A 13252-nucleotide genomic window follows, 5' to 3' on the forward strand; every position below is an offset into this window, starting at 1 on the left:
GGAAAAGGGGGCGGGGCTTCAGCGGCAGGTAGAACAAGGCGTGATGCTCATTAGCAAAGCGCGTTAATTACCTAAGGGCGGCAGCATAGCAGGGTATAGGACACCCGGATGCAGCAACCAGCAGCCAGGCTGTCCAAAATAAGCCAAAAAAGGGGTTTTTCCCCCAGTTTGAGGGTCTCAATGAGGTGCTGTTGCGGCCCCAATTGGTTTGATTCAGTTCTAGAAGCTTCTAAGTGAAGACTATTAAAGTAAGAATTAAAAGTACTAATATTTACACAGGGTTTTATTGAAATGCCAGAAAATACCAGGGAAAATACAATGGAATGCCACCAGGAACGACCCATGGGGGGTATTGTAATGAAAAATACTGAGGGATTCCAGGCCGTGGTGTGGGGATGATGGATTTGTTGGGAATAATCCCAAATCCCTCCAAAATCCGGTCTCTGGCAAGCGAAATCCCGCTCAGTGCAAGCACGGAATCAAGCGATGAAATCCAGGGGTCTGTTGAATCCTCCTTTCCTGTTCATGTACTGCCTGTGGCCGGAGGGAAAGAACAGCCATCAGCAAATCCACATGGAAAGAAACACCCTTGATGGTGCCCAGCGGCATCAGGGAATGGAATTCCCTGGAAACCTCCCACCAAGGCAGCACCGGGATTGTTTTAGGACCCTGGTGGAATGTCCAATTGGGATTCCCAATTGGAAAGAGGAAAGCCTGGCAATGCACAAACCTGTATTTCCTCTTCTGCGACACGTTGATGGCGTATGCATTCGCGGCGCCGTCCACCTTCTTCCCCTGCAAGGGATGAAGTAAAAAGAGGCTCCAAAACTATGGATTAGGACAACGGAGCTGGTGCAGGGCCTGGAGCCCAAGTGTGATGGGGAAGGGCTGAGGGACCTGGGGGGTTCAGTCTGGAGAAGAGAAGGCTCAGGGGGGACCTCATGGCTCCCTACAACTGCCTGAGAGGAGGATGGAGCCAGGAGGGGCTGGGCTCTGCTCCCAAGAAACAAGGGATGGGACAAGAGGAACCGGCCTCAAGCTGCACCAGGGCAGGTTTAGATGGAGCTGAGGAACAATTCCTTGCCCAGAGGATGCTCAGGCATTGGCACAGGCTGCCCAGGGCAGGGCTGCAGTCACCGTCCCTGCAAGTGTTCACACACCGTAGAGCCAAGGCCTCAGTGCCATGGGTTAGTGGTGGCCTCGGCAGTGCTGGGAACAGTTGGACTGGATGATCCTAAAGCCCTTTCCCAACCTGGATGATTCCATGATTCTATTCCATGAGTATCCCCGCAAAAGGGCACAATGACTGTGTCAGAGGTGGCTGCAGGCTCCATCGTGCTCATCCACACTCACTTTTGTCGTGTCAAAGGAGGCAAAGCCCATCATTTTCATCATCTCGATCTCCTCTTCTGTCTTGCCCTGCAGATCCTCCTCTGCCAAGGCAATGGAATGAAAGAGCTGGATAAAAGCAGCCATCCGGCTGTGACAAGACCACTTCAAAGCAGCATCAATCCCAGCCTAACTGGGGCCATATTTAAGGAGGAAAACCCAATTCCCTTACCCGTGATCTGCCGCTCTTTGCCTTTGGAGTCTTTTACCTCCTTCTTCTCCTCATCCCGCCTCTCCTTGAGCCGCGGCGGGGAGGACGAGCTGGACCGGTGCCGCCGCGGTGACCTGTTACAAACGCAGGCGGGTTCGCGCCGTCCCGGCTGCGGCGTCACCGCAACGTTATCCACATCCCGCTTCCCAGCGCTGCCCCACACCGCGCCTCACGCAGGGCTCATCCCAGCCCCGCTCACCTGGAGCGCCGCCGGTGCGGGGAGCGCGAGCGGCTCCTCCTCCTGTCCCTATCCCGCGACCGGGATCGCTCCCTGCGCCGCCGCTCCCTGTCCCGTGAGGTGGATCGGGAACGCCTGCGCTCTGTGTTGGGAAAAGCCTCAGTCAGTGCCTGCTTCCTCAGCCCTCCTGGGTGCAAACCCACTGATGTGATCCCATAGGAGCCAGGCTGAGAGCATTGGGGCCGGAGAAGAGAAGCTGCGTGGAGACCTCAGAGCAGCTTCCAGTGTCTGAAGGGGGCTGCAAGGATGCTGGGGAGGGGCTCTTCATCAGGGACTGTAGTGACAGGACAAGGGGTAACGGGTTAAAACTGAAACAGGGGAAGTTTAGATTGGATCTAAGGAAGAAATTCTTTACTGAGAGGGTGCTGAGGCGCTGGCCCAGGGTGCCCAGAGAAGCTGTGGCTGCCCCATCCCTGGCAGTGTTCAAGGCCAGGTTGGACACAGGGGCTTGGAGCAAGCTGCTCCAGTGGAAGGTGGCCCTGCCCGTGGCAGGGGTTGGGACTGGATGAGCTTTAAGGTCCCTTCAACCCAAACCAGTCTGGGATTCCCTGCAGTGACAGCTCCCATACGGACACCCCACAATAACCCCCTCCCACCTCCTCCAGCCCCGCTGGCCCCACATATCCCCACCAGCACCCTCAGAGGCGGGAATGGCGGCAGGAAACCCCCTTGCCCAGGCCTGTGGTGCTCAACCCGCCCGCAGGCCGCTCCCTACGGGGCTGATGTGTGCGGCAGGAGCAGGAGGACAACGGGGCCCTCCGCGGCCTCATCCCCGCTCACCGCGCTGCCCACAGGACGGGGGAAGCCGCAGGGCCCGGCCCTACCCCCGGTTCCTCGCCCTGAGCCGTGCACACCCCCCGGCCCCCGGCCTCTACCCGCTCCCGGAGCCCCGAACCCGGTCCCCTCCTCACCGCGCCGCGGCGGCGAGCGGGAGCGGCTGCGGCCCATGGCCGCCCCTCAGCGCCCGGACTTCCGGCTCCCCCGGCAACCGGTGCCACCGCCTTTTGGTTCCGCAGCCAAAACGTTCCGCCCCCCCCCCATTCGCCCCATGGCGGAGGAACTGAACCCATCCCCGTCCCCATCCCCAGCAAGGTGCGAGCCCCAGACCCCCAACCCCAGCCCCGCAACGGGGCCAGGCCCCCCCCTGCCGCCCCCCGAAGCTCCGCAGCGCCGGAGGTGCCAAACACGGGGTTTATTTACACACAGCGATTGTCGGACACCGGCGCTTGCCCTCCCTCTGGTCCCCAATGGCAGAGCCTCCTCTCGGCTTCATCACTCGCATCCTCGATGGGAGCCTCCCCAGCCCATGGAACCCCGTCTTCATCATCCTCATTCCCCACGTTGGAACTGGCCTCTCCTTTTCCATTGGGGTGCAGGCGTGGAGGGTGATGGGCGCCTCTCGGAGCAATGGGTTGCATCCAGGGATGTGTTCCTGGTTCCCTGCCACCAGATTCCCACATCCAGAGCCCAGCCTGAGGCTGGAAGGAGAAGGAAGCAGCAAGCCAATGGGCTGCAATAGTGGGTAAAAACGCTGGTAGGGGATAGAGGAAGAGTTATCCATGTTATCCAGAGGATGGAATGGTCCCAGGGGTGCCCTGACAAGTCACGTCAATGTAACCCTGTATCTGCAGCAAGGACCAGCATCATGGTGGCATCTATTTGAGCCTGCTGAAGGCATCAGTACCTCTTGCTTCGCTATGCTGCATGAGATGCTTGACACACCCCGGGCTTCCAAGTGGGGAAATAAATCCCTGTCTCCTCTAAAAACCCCTGGAGAAAAGGAATTGCACAGCCCATGGATACAGAGCATCTCAGGGGTGTGCGGCAGTGTTGTAATGAACCAACCATGGCATCCCGAGAGGCAGCACAGCCACCCCTATGGGGGCTTGTGGCTTGGGACATGCAGGCTCCATGGCAAAAGGGGCCCCAAAGAGCTTTAGAACCGGTGGCAGTTAACAACATCCCATGGGAAACGGGTACGGAGCTGCGGGGGGCATCCCAAAGGCTGATATAAAGGTGATGGGCACCTGCTTGTCCTCATGGATGGTCAATGTGGGAGCTCAGGGTCCCCTCTTTTGACCCCTGGAGCTGATGGTTTACTCTCCAACTCACTTGCCCTGCAAGGAAAACCCATCCTGCATTCCCAAACCTCCTCCCTTTGGCTTTCTGCTCTTCCGCAAGGGAAAACAAAAGCCAGGAGCAGAAAGGCTTGGAAAACCTGGTGGTGGCATGTGGGAATATGGGATTGGGGTGAGGAAACGCAGAGCCCATGGATCCAGGACCCGCAGGAAGCCCTGTCCCCATGGAGATGGCAAATCCCTCTGTGTTGGAGGAGGATAGGGGCTGATCCATTGGTTTTGTCCCCTTAATACCAGCATTGGAGCAGCATCAGGGCAAAGCATCGCTGGGTCTCGTCTTCCCTTTGGGCATGGCCGGGAGGTTGGAATGATGGTCATGTCGCTGTATGGAGAGCTGGAGGCGAGGCTGGGTGGGAAGGAAACAACCAGGGAGGAGCGCTTGGCATTCCAGAGCTTGGGAAAAGCATGTGGATGGTGTCGGCGTGGCACAACCAGTGGTGAAGGTGACGGGAACGGTGGCATCGGCAGTGAGGTGGCAGCGTCTTCATCCCGAAGTAGCACTTAGTGAAGTTTTGCTCAGTTTTAATAGCACAGACCCTTCCCAGAGGCTCCTTTTCCTTCTCCCTTCTCCGGTGCAGGTCTGGAGGTGGGAAAATCCGGCTGCTCTTCCTCATCCCACAAACACAGAGGCAGCAGCACCGGGAGAAGGGGACTCCAGGCCAAGGAGAGGAAGGTTGTGATCCATAAAGGAAAGGCTCACAAGGCCGTGGCCTCTCCTTCAGGAAGAGCAATCCCCCCCCATTCTGATCCAATTCCCTTGGCAAAGCAGCAACCGATGTTGCCCAGGGGGTGAAGCCATTCCAGTGGAGCTTGGGACGAGAAGGTAGGAAAAGAACAACAAAACCCACCCTTTTCTTCCTCAAACCGAGCGCATCCGAGCTGCGCCCTGCATTTCACAAAGGGGGAACAAACACCCCAAATCCAACCCTCAATCCGGGACTGGGGAAGGGGCTGGTACCCAGGAGGGAGAAGGGAGAAGGGGCATGGCAGCGGGTGTTTCCCCAAGCAGCAAACAGGGGCCACAATCTTTCCTAAGCTCAGTGACCGCCTCCAATAAGCGGGTGACGAGGGGACGAGGTGCCTGGTGCCGGGAATACCCAAGGAAACAGCTCATCTCCGGGCTTTTCAGCTGCAGGAGCCATCCCTGCCTCTTTGGTGCCTCCATCCGGAGCGGATTCCGGGCTGGAGGCTTCGGAGGACACTCAGGATTCGATCTTTTCCTTCTTTTTGCCTTTTTTCAGGAAAGACGGGGTCCGGAATTTCTTCTTCTTCTTCGAGGGCGATTTGGAAGGGGACCCTTCGGGGGACACGGGGCTGCTGGTCACCGTCTCCTTCTCCTTAGGAGCATCCGTGTCGGTGGTGGCAGGGGACGTCGTCCGCTCCCCGGCTTTGCTTTCCTCGGTGCTTTGCTCCTCATCTTTCCCATTCACCACCGCCGGTGGCTCCTTCTCAACAGCAGCATCAGCCGGCGCTTGGTCCCCATCCTCCTTCTTGTCACCTTGGCAACGGCAAAGAGGAGAGGTGAGGTTTAAGCATCAGCGCCCGGCGCTGGGCAGGTTTAAATCCCCCCTGGGCAGGAGCAGGATTTGGCCTCTGTGCATAGAGAACAATGGGGCTCGATCCCCTCCTGCCTCAGGCGCTGCTTCCCTGAGCTTCCCCCCCCTCTCCCTGCAGGACAAGCGAGGTGGGATGGAGAGCCGGGAAGAGGCAGGCAGGGCAGGCGGCTGGCTCCATCCCGGCCTCGCCGCTGGAATGAGAGCAGGGAGCAAAGAGAACAAGGAAACCCAAGGCATTTCCTGCTGCAAAGCCCTCAGGAGAGCGCTGGGGCCACGGAGAGCAAGGGCACCGCGAGCTGCACCCGTGTCCCTCCTCCTTAAGGATGGCCTCTCCGTACTTACTACAGTGACAAGCATTCAGAGGCAGAGGTAACTCCTTGGGTGAGAGCCACACGGGGAGGAAAGAGAAAGGAAGAGGTTGTGGACACAGACACAGACACCACGACACACGATGAGCAAGCCAGAAGCTCCCACTGCCCCCCCAAGACCCGCTGTAAGTGACAACGTGGGACCATATCACAATGGCAATGTCGCATCCTTAGGTGATGGGACAAGAGGAACCGGCCTCAAGCTGCACCAGGACAAGTTTAGATGGAGATGAGGAACAATTCCTTCCCCAAAGGATGCCCAGGCATTGGAACAGGCTGGAAGTGTTCCCAAACCATGTAGACAAGACCCTCAGTGCCATGGGTTCGTGGTGGCCTTGGCAGTGCTGGGAAGGGTTGGACTGGATGAGCTTAAAGCTCTTTCCCGTCCCGGTTGATTCTGTTAGGAGCAGGATGGAGATGTCCCCTGCACCCAGCAAAGCCACCAATGGATGCTCCCGATGTGACATTCAAAGCGAGCGGTGGCTTTGCTGCCTTTATGGTGTGAGCCCCCATCAGCGCTGCTCCCCACTGGAGCCGGGCAGGCAGACGGAGATGTTTATCCGTGTTCAAGCAGGGTCCGGCTGCATCCACCCGCATCCCTCTGCTTCAGTCGCTCGCTGCAGACCCCATCCTCCTGTCCCCTGCTCCCATGGGCTCACTCACCCTCCGAGGGCTCCGCAGGCGTCGGGGCCGGGCTCTGCGGTGGGGATGCAGGGGGAGCCTGGCTCTCCTCGGCCACAGCAGCCTTCTCGCCTGCCAACAGAGACGTGAGCTGCTCCAAGCTCCATGGAATGGGATTTGGGATCGGGGCTCCCCTTTACCCTTCCTACCCTGCAGCTTTTTCCTCTCCACCTCCTGCTTGTACTCCTCCAGCTCCTGGTCCGTCAGCTGGCTGAAGGGGTTCGGGGGCTCCGGCTCCGGGGGGGCCTCATCCCGGGATGCTTCTTTGGCTTCTGCATCTCCCAAATGGCTCTCTGTGGACTGAAGGAATAGACCCCGGAGCGGTGTTACCCCCCTGCCCCGTGAGGGGTAGGATGCTGCGGGGACGGGATGTGGGGCTGGGATGTGGGGTGGCGTACGGGGCTGCGGCTGGTCTCTGCGATCACACTGGCCAGTAGCTGTGATTGGGGTCCGGCTGACTTCACATCCTGGCGGTTTTGCTCCCGGATCTATGGGTGAGATGCGGATTAGGGGCAAGGAAACAGCCGTCCCCCTCCCCATGGGTCTGTGAACATCCCTGCACCCATATCCCAAAGCCTCGGGGCAGGGTTTGGGGCCAGGACCGGACCTTGTTCCTCATCTCCAGCACCTCCTGTGGGTCCGTGTAGAGGGGCACGAACTGGTTGGGGTTCTCGATTCGGATGGGGGTCCCGCTGCTGCCTTTTTCCACCTCGTCTGCTTTCAGCCACTGCATCAGGGAGGGAAAACCCCCATAAACAACACATGATGAAGGGGGAAGACCGCATGGAGACCTCAGAGCGGCTTCCAGTGTCTGAAGGGGGCTACAAGGATGCTGGAGAGGGACTCTTCATCAGGGACTGTAGCGATAGGACAAGGGGTGATGGGTTCAAACTGAAACAGGGGAAGTTCAGGTTGGGGATAAGGAAAAAGCTCTTCCCTGTGAGGCTGGGGAGATGGGGTTTTCCAATAACTATCATTACGGCAGGGAATAGAGGAGGAAAGGAAAGTTTGTGCTTAATAAATGTACCAAAAGCAGCACTTATCGCTTCTCACAGATCCCTGTGCATTCCTGGCCAGATCCCATCCATCCCTTTATCATAGATGCATCACCCTCCAAGCTAATGCCATTCCCAGAGCCAGCTCCCTTCCCAAACCCCCCCTTGACTGCCCCAGCAGCCCCTCACCGTCGTCTTTGTCTTCTGGCTGCCAGCACTGCCCTGCTGCTCCTCAGCCACATTGACCCTCATGTAGGTGTTGGGGGTGTTGAGCCACCTCGTCTTCTCCTTCTGCTGCTTCTGAGCATGCTGCCGCAGCGCGGGGACAGGGGCGGCCTCCTCCTCGAACACAAAGGCTGTCACGGTGGCGGGGATGAGCACATCGCTTTTGGGTTTGCTCTTCTCCTGCACCAGGGGGTAGCGGTAGGTGTACCCGGTGCGGTACCCCTGCGAAAGGACGACGTTTGGTTAGGAGATAAGGAGGAAAGGGCAGAGATGGGAGCGCGGTTGGGTTGGCGGCGTCCCAGCATCCTCACCAGGTTGTCCAGCATCCTCATCAGGGCTTCGAACTCGTGCTCGCCCAAGCGGCTCTTCTGCATGGGCCCGAAGGTGCTGCCCGCCCAGCGCACGGAGCCCACCTCATGCGCACGGTGCTTGGACCGCTCCAGCACGATCAGGTTCTCTGTGCCCCCCGCGCTCGCCAGCGCCGACACCTGCGGCACAGCAAGGGGGGGGTGATGCTGGTGGGGCTGGGCATGGCCACGGCACCCACAGCATCCGTGGATGCGCGGGGCACCGAGGTGACAGCAGGGACCTGGCACAGCTCGGAGCATGGCCCTAGGGGACAGTACTGAGGCTGTACACAACTCAGTGCTTATTCTAATGGGCATGGTGCTGAGGCCTCACACAGCTCAGTGCTTATTCTAATGGGCACAATGCTGAGGCCGCACACAACTCAGTGCTTATTCTCATGAGTGTGGTGCTGAGGCTGCACACAGCTCAGTGCTTATTCTAATGGGCACAATGCTGAGGCCGCACACAACTCAGTGCTTATTCTCATGAGTGTGGTGCTGAGGCTGCACACAGCTCAGTGCTTATTCCCATGTGCATGGTGCTGAGGCCGCACACAACTCAGTGCTTATTCCCATGGGCACGATGCTGAGGCCGTACACAGCTCGGGGCACAGTCGGGTGCTCACCTGGATCTCGCAGGCTGCCTGCAGATGGAAGATGCTGTAGAAGGCCTCCTCGGCCGTGTCCCCCAGCGCCAGCACCCCGTGGTTGCGCAGCACCAGGATCTGCAGCACCAACGGGGACGTCAGCGGGACAAGGAGAGCGCGACGGGCTCACCCCTTCCGTGTGTGTCCCCGTGCCCTCACCTTGCAGGTGGGACCAAGGCATTTTTGGAGCTCGACCCGATCGGCTTCCTCCTCCACCTCCCCTCTGAAGTCAAAGTAGGCGACATCCCCCAGCAGCAGCGCGGCGCGGGAGATGGGCAGCACCCCGCAGCGCATGGCCGATACCTGCGGCAGGACACGGAGGGGGTGACAAAGCCCTTCCACCCCCCCCAAAACCCACCCCTGCACCCCCGTATCTCACTGCAGCCGTGGCCGGGGTGTGCAGGTGGATGATGCAGCGGGTGTCGGGGCGGGCGGCGTAGATGGCGGCGTGGAGGCTGAAGCTGCGCGTGTCCGGGGTGAAGTTGGTGCTGCCCTGCTCCACCACGGCCCCCAGCACGTTCACCTTGATCTTGGGGGGGACGGAGAGGGGGCTCGGAGCTCCTTCAGCATCCCAGGTTGTGGGGGTGATGGAAAGGGATGGCGATGGGGGTGATGGATAGGGATAACAGGGGTGGGGGTGATGGATAAGGGATAACAGGGATTGGGGTGATGCTACAGGGATAACAGGGGTAGGGGTGATGGTACAGGGATAACAGGGGTAGGGGTGATGCTACAGGGATAACAGGGATTGGGGTGATACTACAGGGATAACGGGTGGGGGTGATGGATAAGGGATAACAGGGATTGGGGTGATGGATAAGGGATAACAGGGATTGGGGTGATGCTATAGGGATAACAGGAATGGAGGTAATGGATAGGGACAACAGGGATGGGTGTGATGGACAGGGGTAACAGGGATAGAGGCAATGGATAGGGGTAACAGGGATGGAGTTAACGGATAGGGATAAGAGGGATGGAGGTGATGCTATAGGGATAACAGGAATGAGGTTGATGGATAGGGATAACAGGGATGGAGGTGATGGATAGGGATAACAGGGATGGTGGTGATGCCATAGGGATAACAGGGATGGGGGTGATGCTATAGGGATAACAGGGATGGGGGTGATGCTATAGGGATAACAGGGATGGGGGTGATGCTATAGGGATAACAGGGATGGGGGTGATGATATAGGGATAACAGGGATGGGGGTGATGATATAGGGATAACAGGGATGGGGGTGATGCTATAGGGATAACAGGGGTGCTCACCAAGCTGGCTGCTGTCACCTCGCTGCATGCCAACCCCTGTGGGGCCACCAAGAAATGCTCCTGTTCCTTGCTGACACGTAGCTGCGGTGAGAGAAAGCACATGTGGGTACGAAAGTGGGAAAGGCACCCTAAAATCACCCCCGAAAACCTCACTGTACCCCCAAAACCTTACCCTGCCCAAAGGCCCCCATGAACCATCCCACCCTGAACGTCCTCAAATCCACCAGAACCCCCAAATACCTCCCCAAAAAGCCCGTAGAGATATCAAAAAGGGAAAAAAACCTTAAAAACACCCCCAAAACCCCCCTGCACCCCCCAAAGCCCCCTGCCCTGAAAGCCCTCAACCCCCCCCAAACACCTCCCACACTTCAAAAAAGCCCCACATCCCCCTTAAACCTTACTCTCCCAAAAGGAAACACACCAAAATACCCCAAATACACCCCAAAATAGCCCCAAACCCCCCCAAAACCACCATTCCCCCCCCTGTTTTTGGGATGCTCACGGTGACAGCCGCATGTCCCAGCTGGGCCCAGCCATAGAGGTCCAGCAGCCGGTGGATGCTGCCCACCTTGCAGCGCATCAGCCGCTCGCCCTTGGCCAGCGCTGGTGCCTCGGGGCCGTGCAGGTCATTGATGGGGGTGACAGAAGCCAGCCCTGGGGATGCGTCACCCCCAAAATGAGAGAGAGAAGTGGGGGGCGGTTTGGTTTGAAAGCCCCTTCCCAACACCGGGATGTTCTCTTGGGGAGTGGAGGGTGATGGAGCTGGGTTTGGGGTCCCAAAGGTTTGGGGGTCCTAAAGGTTCAAGGGATTCCAAAGGTTTGGTGGATCCCGAAAGTTAAATGGATTCCAAAGGTTTGGTGGTCCCAAAGGTAGAGGAATTCCGAAGGTTTGGAGGATCCCAAAGGTCTGGGGGTCCCAAAGGTAAAGGGATACCAAAGGTTTGGAGGATCCTAAAGGTTTGGTGGTCTCAAAAGTAAAGGGATCCCAAAGGTTTGAGGGTCCTAAAGGTTTGGAGGATCCCAAAGGTTTGAAGGATCCCAAAGTCTGGTGGTGCCAAAAGTTGAATGGATTCTGAAGGTTTGGTGGTCCCGAAGATAAAGGGATCCCAAAGGTTTGGAGGATCCCAAAGGTTTTAGGAGATCCCAGGGTTTTGGAAGAGGCTACTTGGGGTCTGCAGCGTGACCCCCACTTTGCCCCTGTGGTCCTCAATCCCCTCCCTCCACCCTCACCCCTCTCTACTGGGAAGGAGAACATGCAGCGCTATGGGATGTTTTCTCACCTCCAAACCCATACATTAAGGAAAACACTCCAGAATTTCACCAAATTATTCCCTTTTTGCCCCAAAAAAGCTGCTGCCGTACCCATGGGGGAGGTGGGGAGGACGGCAGGGGACGTGGTGGCCATGAAGTCGGCGATCTGCCGCAGGGCCCATATGTGGGACGAGTTGTTCCCCTTCTTCATCTGCTCCTGGATGAGGCTCTCCAGCTCCTCCCTGAAAGACTGCGGCACCCCGGCCCCACCGGTGTCATCCCCATCACCACAGGGATGCGGTGACCAAGCAGGGAGCATCCGGTGGCACCGGGGTGCGGGTACCACCGGGTCGGTGGTGGCAGCATCATTGGCTTGGTGGCATCAGCAGCGCGGTGGCAATCACAGCACTGCGTGGTGGCAGTGCCACCGCTGATAACGCAGTGACAGCAGCCCCATGGGCTCGGTGGCAGTGACATTGCCAGCTTGGTGGCACGGTGGGGGCACTACTGGGCAGCCAGGGACGTGCCCCCATCCAACACAGTGGCATTTGCTTGGAAGAGGAGGGATGGGGTTGGGACAGGAGGGTCTGAGTTAGGGCAGGGGGGACGGGGTTTGGGGATGAGGAGGGATGGCATTGGGGGACAAGGAGAAATAGGATTTGGGGACAAGGAGGGACAGGGGCAGGAGGAACAAGGTTGAGAACAGGAGGGATGGGGTTTGGGCACAGAAACTGTGGGATTTGGGGACAAATAGGAATGGGTTTTGGAGCACAGAAGTGACAGGATTTGAGGACAGGAGGGATAGGGTTTGGGGACAAGGAGGAAGAGGGTGTGGAAGACAGGAGGAATGGGGTTGGGTGGCAGAGGAGGGATGGAGTTTGGGGACAAGGAGGGACAGGGTTTGGGGACAAAGGGAGATAGGAGGAAGAGGGGCAGGAGGAACAAGGTTGGAGACAGGAGGGGCAGGGTTTGGGGAGCAGGAGGGATAGGATTTGAGGACAAGGAGGGATGGGGTTTGGGCACAGGAGGGATAGGACTTGGGGACAAGGAGGGGATGGGGTTTGGAGCACAAGACTGGTGGGATTTGAGGACAGGAGGGATGGGGTTTGGGGACAAGAAGGGACAGGGTTTGGGGACAAGAAGGGACAGGGTTTGGGGACAAAGGGAGATAGAAGGGAGAGGGGCAGGAGGGTCAGGGTTTGGGGGCGCAGGAGGGATAGGATTTGGGGACAAGGAGGGATGGGGTTTGAGGACAAAGAGGGACGGGGTTCAGACTCCGAGAGGTGCCACCGCTTACCGGGCTCTGCAGGATCATGGTGACCCTCTTCTTCTGCTCCATCATGTTGAAGTCCTGCCGCAGGTCCGCTGCCATGTTCCGCGCCCGCAGGTACTCGGGGTCCTCCTCAGCCAAGCTCTCCAGGTAGCGGGGCCCAGAGCCGGGGGGCTCGGGCAGGGGCTCGGGGCTGGCCACGGAGCTCATCCTGCCGTGGGGAACACAGGGACCCGGTCAGCGCCAGCGCCCTCCGCAGATACAGATTGGGAAGCAGCCACCGCAGATACCCCCAAGCTGCACGCTGGAGATAAGCCCCATCCGGCCTCCGCCCTTCCCATAGGGACAACTCATCCGTGTGATGAGTTGGCACCTTCAGGACGTGATATGGGGGGGGGGCCTGAACCTCCCAAATCACCCCCCCTCTGAACAAGCAGCGGCTGAGAACGGGCGGCTCCGTGCACTGATGGGAGCAGCGCCAATGGCATCCGCCTTGAGGGATGCTCCCAGTCGATCGCGTTTGGGATCGATGCCACGGTGCCACTGTTGGGGACCGAGCCGTGCTGCTGGGAACGCCGTAACGCCACCACTGATCCCCCCCTTCCTGTAAAGTCTTCAATGAGGTGTTTTGGGGGTGCTGCTGCACCAAAATAAGGGGCAAATAAAC

At 58.6% G+C, this 13252-nt stretch overlaps 2 protein-coding genes across 3 annotated transcripts; both read right to left on the minus strand.

Moving 5' to 3' along the window:
- Positions 1-271: 271 nt before the first annotated feature.
- On the minus strand, positions 272-4673 carry SNRNP27 (small nuclear ribonucleoprotein U4/U6.U5 subunit 27). 2 transcript variants are annotated; one of them, XM_080634676.1, is made up of 6 exons: positions 2750-2815; positions 1800-1920; positions 1562-1674; positions 1354-1433; positions 731-795; positions 272-534 (listed from the first exon to the last, which is right to left on the minus strand). In XM_080634676.1, the coding sequence occupies exons 1-6, from the start codon at positions 2784-2786 to the stop codon at positions 480-482; spliced, it is 471 nt and encodes a 156-aa protein (XP_080490802.1). In that variant the 5' UTR covers positions 2787-2815; the 3' UTR covers positions 272-479. The 2 variants fall into 2 exon arrangements, 1 of the variants encoding a protein (XP_080490802.1); XR_013958524.1 differs by lacking the exons at positions 272-534; positions 731-795; positions 2750-2815 and adding exons at positions 3043-3369; positions 4211-4673 and having other exon boundaries at positions 1399-1433; positions 1562-1709.
- Positions 4674-4826: 153 nt separating this feature from the next.
- Positions 4827-12869, minus strand: ADD2 (adducin 2). Its single transcript, XM_080634675.1, has 14 exons — positions 12613-12869; positions 11427-11565; positions 10567-10718; positions 10065-10145; positions 9175-9324; positions 8955-9098; positions 8775-8873; positions 8113-8289; positions 7766-8023; positions 7189-7308; positions 6980-7069; positions 6731-6881; positions 6564-6653; positions 4827-5474 (listed from the first exon to the last, which is right to left on the minus strand). Exons 1-14 carry the CDS (start codon positions 12793-12795, stop codon positions 5179-5181), a joined length of 2130 nt encoding a protein of 709 aa, XP_080490801.1. The 5' UTR covers positions 12796-12869; the 3' UTR covers positions 4827-5178.
- Between the last annotated feature and the right edge of the window lie 383 nt (positions 12870-13252).

Source organism: Psittacula echo, assembly GCF_963264785.1.
Source record: "Psittacula echo genome assembly, chromosome: 25".
NCBI lineage: Eukaryota > Metazoa > Chordata > Aves > Psittaciformes > Psittacidae > Psittacula > Psittacula echo.

Bases quoted from the DNA above. Each gene is read 5' to 3' on its own strand.
- SNRNP27 (XM_080634676.1), bottom strand. From the start codon at position 2,786: ATGGGCCGCAGCCGCTCCCGCTCGCCGCCGCGGCGCG. The intron at 1,434-1,561 runs GTAAGGGAATTG...TTGCCTTGGCAG, and splicing joins CAAAGAGCGGCAGATCACGG to AGGAGGATCTGCAGGGCAAG. The intron at 796-1,353 runs GTGAGTGTGGAT...CATCCCTTGCAG, and splicing joins CCTCCTTTGACACGACAAAA to GGGAAGAAGGTGGACGGCGC.
- ADD2 (XM_080634675.1), bottom strand. From the start codon at position 12,795: ATGAGCTCCGTGGCCAGCCCCGAGCCCCTGCCCGAGCCCCCCGGCTCT. The intron at 8,290-8,774 runs GTGAGCACCCGA...GCTGTGCCGCAG, and splicing joins AGGCAGCCTGCGAGATCCAG to GTGTCGGCGCTGGCGAGCGC. The intron at 8,024-8,112 runs GTGAGGATGCTG...GTCCTTTCGCAG, and splicing joins TGAGGATGCTGGACAACCTG to GGGTACCGCACCGGGTACAC.